General features: G+C 38.7%; 1 protein-coding gene across 1 annotated transcript; it reads left to right on the top strand.

Moving 5' to 3' along the window:
* Positions 1 to 1,602: 1,602 nt before the first annotated feature.
* LOC131225827 (mannan endo-1,4-beta-mannosidase 4-like) lies at positions 1,603 to 6,600 on the top strand. The gene is made up of 5 exons (XM_058221419.1): positions 1,603 to 2,144; positions 2,476 to 2,670; positions 4,012 to 4,134; positions 4,888 to 5,084; positions 6,192 to 6,600. The coding sequence occupies exons 1-5, from the start codon at positions 1,812 to 1,814 to the stop codon at positions 6,547 to 6,549; spliced, it is 1,206 nt and encodes a 401-aa protein (XP_058077402.1). The 5' UTR covers positions 1,603 to 1,811; the 3' UTR covers positions 6,550 to 6,600.
* The last annotated feature ends 858 nt before the right edge of the window (positions 6,601 to 7,458 follow it).

Raw genomic sequence — 7,458 nt, 5'->3', positions numbered from 1 at the left:
CAGGGATGGATAAATGCGTCCATCCTATGTGATATTTTATAAAGTTTTCTATCCACAGGAAAGCTATCAGATGGATGGTCCAGATCATCCAATTTTCATCCGGTTAGTGGGCTAGCTCTCACAACATCCACACCCCTGCTTACAGGAACGGGTTCTGATTTGTTGCATGCGCGTGGTGGTATAAAGTAAATCCAGACCGTCCATCTTGTTGACTTTTAGCTTGGATGCATACGGTACAAAAAGGGATATGGGACCTACGTGTTCGATTTGTGGTCCTTGGATAGACTTTGAAAATGATAACAAAAGGGAAGCTTCTTTCGATCAGATGGATGGTCAGGATTCACCGCAGCAAGGCAATGTGTATGGACACTTAATTGGGTCAATATCTTACATCAGAACCATTCATCAGATGGGTCCCACTGAAAACTTATCCTTCCAAAAAAAAAATCAATGTGTTCTAGCCATGGATATTGAACATGGGCCATTTATCATATTCTTTTATCCCAATTCTTTAGATTGTCTAGTTGTTTGTACATGTGTGGCCCACCTTATGAGTGGGATCACACGTCCGAATATGTCCCTCTTTTTCATATATAGTGGAGTTTAGACCGTCTAAAACAATCCATTTCTTATGGAAATCAATCAAAATTCCTTTCAGACGAGATAAACAGAGAGTTGATTTCTCGTGAAAATTGGACGGTGTCAACATTCCCAACTAAAATCTGCCAATCAAACAGTAAAATGGGATATACTAGAACCGGCCGACCGAATACTGGTGTTACACGGACGCGAATTAGGTGGTGTTGGCATGATGTATTGGGATCTGTGGGGCCCACCGTGATGTATTGGTTCCGTATCCACACTGTCCATCTGTTTTGCTAGTTCATTTTAGGAGATGAACCCAAAAATGATGTATAGCCGAAACTCAAGTGGACCACACCACAGGAAACAGTGGAAATAATGACACTCACCATTGAAACCTTTCTAGGGCCCACTGTAATGTTTATTTTCCATCCAACCTGTTGATAAGGTCACACAGACCTTGATGAAGGGAAAACACAAATATCAGCTTGATACAAAACTTTTGTGGTCCCCAAGAAGTTTTTAATGGTAGATGTTCAATCACCACTGTTTCCTGTGGTGTGGTCCACTTAGCTTCAGATCTACTTCATTTTTGGGTTTATGACCTAAAATGAACTGGAAAAACGGATGGACGGAGTGGATATAATACACATATATACATCAATATGGCCACAAACGCCACTTTTCTACACTTCACTCCACAAAATGTGAACTGTTTATCGAATATTTTTTGTCTGTCGGTTTAAATCCGAATGATTGTATGGATAGGATCATGAGATTCATAACGTTTTAATACATGTGCCCTCAACGGTAGGTGTGATTAGATGGACGGTTGAGGTGGGTCAGTGGAGAGACGGCATTACCATATTCCTATTCTACTGGCTCTACCACTTCATCAGTGGCTCATCACGAAAGCGTGCTTTCCAGCTATTTCGTCTCTCAGCAAGTATGGGGTATTCATCACATACTATCTCCGTTGGGAATCTGGGGCCATTTGATTCCTTACGCAATAAAAACAGCCATAGAAAAGGAAGGGAAACCCCTTGTCTTTTTCAGGTTCTCAGCACTCTATAATCTCAGAGAGGATACCCTTCTACCCATACATTCCAGAGAAGCATCTCTCTCTCTCTCTCTAGTGTTCATGTAATTTTGGTAAACTACGTTGTCAAAAGGCATTAGCTGCTTCTTCTTTCATCTTTATTGTTGTTGTTTCTTCTGGTTTGTGGAATATGAGGGTGAGGTGGGCCTTTGGTATTATTCTTTTCGTAGTTTTCATGGTAATCCAACATGAAGTAAAAAAACCTGTGAGTGTGGATGGAGGCTTTGGGAAAACCATTGGAACCCATTTTTTAATGAATGGGAGGCATTTTTACATGAATGGTTTTAATGCATACTGGTTGATGTACATGGCATCTGACCCATCTTCGAGAGGGAATGTGACTAGTGCCTTCCAACAATCCTCTGGCTATGGAATGACAATGGCAAGGACTTGGGCTTTTAGAGATGGTGGCTACAAACCCTTGCAGATTAAGCCTGGCGTTTATGATGAGATTATGTTCCAGGTACCGTAACCCATTAGGGTCATACCCCCCCAAACCTTTTTTTTTTTTTTTCCATTTCAAGGACTAATTTTGCACTTGTTTACAAGATCCGAGTGGTTCATCAGTTGGGCATCAGTTACCATTGTAAATGCTCGCATGGGGCCCACCAGATGAACGACCCAGATTTTGCACCCACGTGCCAAATTCGCATGTGGGGGCACTTGCAAGTAAGCCTTCATCTTAGGTTCATCAATCAATAAAGAAGAGAAAGGAAAGAAAAAATAAAGGTCGTTAGAAGTTGATGAGTTTTTTTTTTTTTTTTTTTTTAAATTTAAATTATTATTATTATCAGGGATTGGATTTTATGATTTCCGAGGCTAAAAAGTATGGAATCTATCTGATTCTGTGTTTGGTGAATAACTATCCGGATCTTGGGGGAAGAAAACAATATGTGAAGTGGGCGACAGAGCAGGGCCAGTCCCTGACCTCCGATGATGACTTTTATACCAACAATGTTGTTAAAGGCTTCTACAAGAACAATGTCAAGGTACTGAATACTCTCTCTCTCTCTCTCTCTCTCTCTCTCTCTCTCTCTCTCCATATTGTGTCTGTGTGAGAGGCCGCATCCATTCCATCCATAAGGTGTGATACTTCTTGCTTGATTTAAAACATAGGAACGTAGTCTCTTTTCTGTTGGGCGCAGCCACACGCATGGGGTGGTGAGAGAAAGAGAGGGAGAGTGTCTGTGTCCTACATGCACATTCTTTTTTTTTTTTTTCTTTTGATGTTCTTAAAGCAGTCACAACTCTCCCGTGGCCAGCATCCTTGGCTGCCTCGCTCTCCTATATTTTTCCTTCCTTCTCTTAAAAGTAGTAACATATGCACGTCTCTGGTTGCAGCTAACCATGGATTGCCATGTGTAGTGGGCTGGCTTATTTTTTATTCCGTTCATTAGATGCGCCGAATCATGGTGAATGGGCATTCTAAAACGCAGGGATTGGCTTATTTTTTATTCTGTTCATTAGATGAGCCCACGCACTGTTCACAGTTTTCAAAGTTAGTCAGAGGAGCTTTACTTTTAGATGATGCAGGGATTGGTGTTCTTAGACATTAGTAATTGGGGGCTAATATTCGTCCCATCACCTCAACTTTTTGTAGAGTATTTTTCGCTTAGTGGAGGGTTATTTTAACCCTCGTCCTGTTTATGTCACATGATAGGTGAGGCCTCCATCCTTTTTGTTGGGCCCAACCGGAAGGCTGTACATTTTGTTGATCAATGAAATCTCTCTGCCTTGCGCATTTAAAAAAAAATAAAAAAATCATGGTGAATGGGGCATTCTAAAAATCCCTCTGTTCCAAAAACATAGGTGGGCCACGTGATTTTACTGGTGTTTAATTTAGGCATGATTTTGCATGGTTTGGTCCACTTGGGGTTTGGATCAACCTTAATTTTGGGATCCAACGAGAAAGATTTAAGGGGCACACATGATGGACGGAGTGGATGTAATACACACATCATAATTGGGCCCACACACAAAATTGTAGGATAAGCTATGAGGTGAGTGGATTGCTTAATGAGTAAACTGTGGGGTCCACCGTACGTGATTTATGTATTTTATCCGCTCTGTCCATCCATTTTACCATAGGATTTTAAAACATGGTGGAATGGAAATTAAAACATCAAAGTGGGACCACATGTTAATTTGTACTGCAATGGATCCTGCCTCAATAGTGATACCATGTAACACCCACTCGTGAGATGCCCATGTCGGTGCCTATGTTGGAGAATTTTAACGTTTAAAATGGGTGGGTCCTACTGGAAGGGCCTAATCAATGGTCTAAAAAGTCTTCTCAAAATTTCTTCTTATTTTATTTAATTATTTATTAGGCTGTTCTTACAAGGATGAACACGTTTACTGGGGTGGCTTACAAGGATGATCCCACCATTTTTGCATGGGAACTCATAAACGAACCTCGCTGCGAGAGCGACCTCTCTGGAAATACTTTACAGGTAAGAAATTCCACACACACATACATTTCTATTTTAATTTTTAAGGGGATACCCTTACATGATAGCGAAAAAAATGTCAAGATCATGGAAACTGCTACATAAGCTTGTGTTTGGCTGCACAAAGTGAAGTGAATCACAAATTCTAAGTTTGATAAATGAAAAATATAACTTTTTGATTCAGTAATGCATCCAAACACACCATAAATCAGGCTCGCGCTGGTGTTTGGCAATTGAGTAAGAAAGCACTCAATGAAGACAATATGAAGATCTTTCACCGCCTCTTTTAACCGCTTGTTTTCATTTTTTTTCCAATTATATTCGTATGTACATTTTTCTTTTCAATTGTTTTTTGAAAAGAGAAAATTTAAGACACAAGAATAAATAGGTTTTCTAGCATATGGACCTAGATCATCAAGGGTGAGTATGGTTGCACCAAATATCATAAAATTTTATGAAAAATCAGTCAAATTAGGTGGAAATTTTCATGGTATTTCATGAAATTTGGTGCAACCAAACACACCCTAAACTTTTAATTACAAGAAACACCATATTCATATGTATTAATATAACACTACATGGATGCTAATGGTTGCACCAAATATCATAAAATTTCAAGAAAAGTCATTCAAATTAGGTGGAAAATTTCTTGATATTTCATGAAATTTGGTCCAACCAAACACACCCTAAGCTATTACAAGAAACACCATATTCATATGTATTAATATAAAACTTTTTGGGTTCTGTATTTTATAGGATTGGATTGCAGAAATGGCAGCTTTTGTGAAATCCATTGACAGTAACCATCTTCTAGAAGTTGGACTTGAAGGGTTTTATGGCGAATCCCAGAAGCAATCTAATCCTGGTGGTTACCAATTTGGAACAGATTTCATCTCCAACAATCAGATACCAGAAATTGATTTCGCGACGGTGCATGCCTACCCAGATCAATGGTATTTTTTTTTTTTTTTTAAATTTCTTTTTCTACATCTACAGTTGCTGTGCATGGACCCCACCAGGACATGTTTATAGCATTCAACCTATTCAGAAAGGTTGCCCCACACTATAAAAGTTGAAAGCCTAAAAAATCAGGCTAATCAGATTTGAGTGTTTTTTGAATGGTTGCCCATTGTTTTCTTTGGTGGAGCCAGATCAAGGGCATTGTGTGCCACCAATTTCATGTCTGATTGATATATATGGTTCCCCTGTTTGAAATGTTTTATTTGATTTACGTATGTAATTTTTTTAAATTTTTTTTTTAAAATGAAAACTGCCGTGAAGGCTTCTCATTAACAAAAGGGAGCCAGATATACATTTCAGGAGCCCCTAGGAATAAAATCTCCCGGGGGCGCCTATCATATAGAAGAGAACAAGAAAAAAGACACTATACAAAATAAAAACTGAGACAGGGGCTTGGGCAGACCCCCAAAGAACTCGGCCCCTCTAGGCTTCCCTAACCGCACCAAGACCAACCTTGTCCAGAAATAGAAGACCTCAAGCCCGGGCTGGGAGATCAGGCAACGTGGAAAAGATTTGAGAAGGCTTCTTATTTTTTATTTCTTGCTTTTGGGCTGTTGGATTCCATTAGTTGTGGATTGTTTGCTTTGTTCGATTTCTATTATTTGTTCCATGGTTTTCATTGTGATATATGGTCTGTCCCAAGCCTAGCTGCCCCAATAGTACATATTGCATTCTTCTCCTAACGATTGATTTATGTTCTCTCTCAATCATGGACATCATTTTTTTTGTTGATAAATATATAATTTTTATTTTCATATTTATTTTAGAAAGCATGATTTCAAAATTTAAGGGGTCATGATAAGATATAAATGAAAATCTCATATTTATTGGACAACTGTTACTTTCATCTCATAAACTACAAATAAAGCTATTTTCTTTTAAAGGTGTATGGTTTTTTGTGTATCCAAAAGGCCACACTATCTTTTTCCTTTGGATTAACTGTATTGGAACACACATATTTCCTTTAAAAATTGCGTTAGTTGTACTAACAAAATTCCAAATATGGTGTACTTTGTTTCTTGATTGGTCATTGCTCAAAGGTTAGCAGACTCAAGTGAAGAGGACCGGCTTAATTTTCTACATACTTGGTCTGAAGCCCACATTCAAGATTCGATTATGGTCCTTAAAAGACCGCTCCTGCTCACTGAATTTGGAAAATCATCGAAGGCTTCTGGGTATACCATTAACAAAAGGGATGCTGTTTTTGAAACTCATTACGACATTATCTACAGCTCTGCGAATAGTGGTGGCCCATATGCTGGTGGGCTCTTTTGGCAGCTCTTGGACCCTGGAATGGATTACATGAGAGATGGCTTTGAAGTTATTATCCCTGATAGCCCATCAACGGCTAATATTATTGCTCAACAGTCAAAGAAGATATCGGCCCTTAATAGGTAGAAAGCCCAAATCAATGAAATGTGATAGATTTACTTTTTCTTTCTTTTTTTTTTTTTTCATTTTTTTTTTTTTTTTTTATAAATTTTTTTATAATAAAGGTGGGATGATGCCACCACCACTATATAAATGAACAAAGATATACAGCCTTTCGGACTGGGCCTAACAAAAAGGATTTGGACCCAGCCTATCATATGAGATCTATACAAGGCTAAATAGAAAACAGTGAGAAAGAAAGCCAAGGGAAGGCAAGGCAGCGACTGGGAGAGCAGATGAAGGCGAGCCGAAGCACCGAAGAGAGCCGGTCCAGCCCCTTAAATTCATTTTTGTTGGAAGGAATGATAGAAATCAACTTGGTTCAATATGTTTAGAATAAAGAAGTGGTGCACTTTTCTGGAACTAGGTGCTTACAGATCCGTGTGAGATCCAAGCCTCTCATCACACAATACATGATTGGTAGATGTGTTGGTCCAAAAATCATGTTCTGAGTTGTTGGTTAATTTCTTGAACTTGTCTGTTGTTTCGGCATTTGTACCTGGCTTTTCTTGCTAATTAATGCTAACTTAACATGCAGTTCCATATTTGTATGACATCCACTCCCTGGAAATGGCAGTCATTGCCATGGAGACCAAATTAGGCTAGTAGATTCATCAAACAGGTCTCACCAATCAATTTACAGGTGCGGCCATGGAAGATGAGCTCTCATATATTCAAGGGTATTTTTGAAATTTCTGAAGTAAAAGAGCCATGCCCCACAATACCTTATTGTTATTATTATTATTTTCTAAAATAGTAAATGTAGATACATGGCTAACAAGAACTTACTAAGTCCATTTATCCAAGGTTATTTTGTACGACACTACAAGAGTTATTCAAATCTTGATAGTAGCACTCAATCAAAGATTTACAAAA

This window comes from Magnolia sinica, chromosome 14, assembly GCF_029962835.1.
Source record: "Magnolia sinica isolate HGM2019 chromosome 14, MsV1, whole genome shotgun sequence".
Classification (NCBI taxonomy): Eukaryota; Viridiplantae; Streptophyta; class Magnoliopsida; order Magnoliales; family Magnoliaceae; genus Magnolia; species Magnolia sinica.
This window is presented reverse-complemented; position numbering and strand designations above follow the sequence as displayed.

Coding starts and splice junctions, on each gene's coding strand:
- LOC131225827 (XM_058221419.1), top strand. CDS start 1,812: ATGAGGGTGAGGTGGGCCTTTGGTATTATTCTTTTCGTAGTTTTCATG. Junction 2,145..2,475: donor ATGATGAGATTATGTTCCAG/GTACCGTAACCC, acceptor TATTATTATCAG/GGATTGGATTTTATGATTTC. Junction 4,135..4,887: donor TCTCTGGAAATACTTTACAG/GTAAGAAATTCC, acceptor TGTATTTTATAG/GATTGGATTGCAGAAATGGC.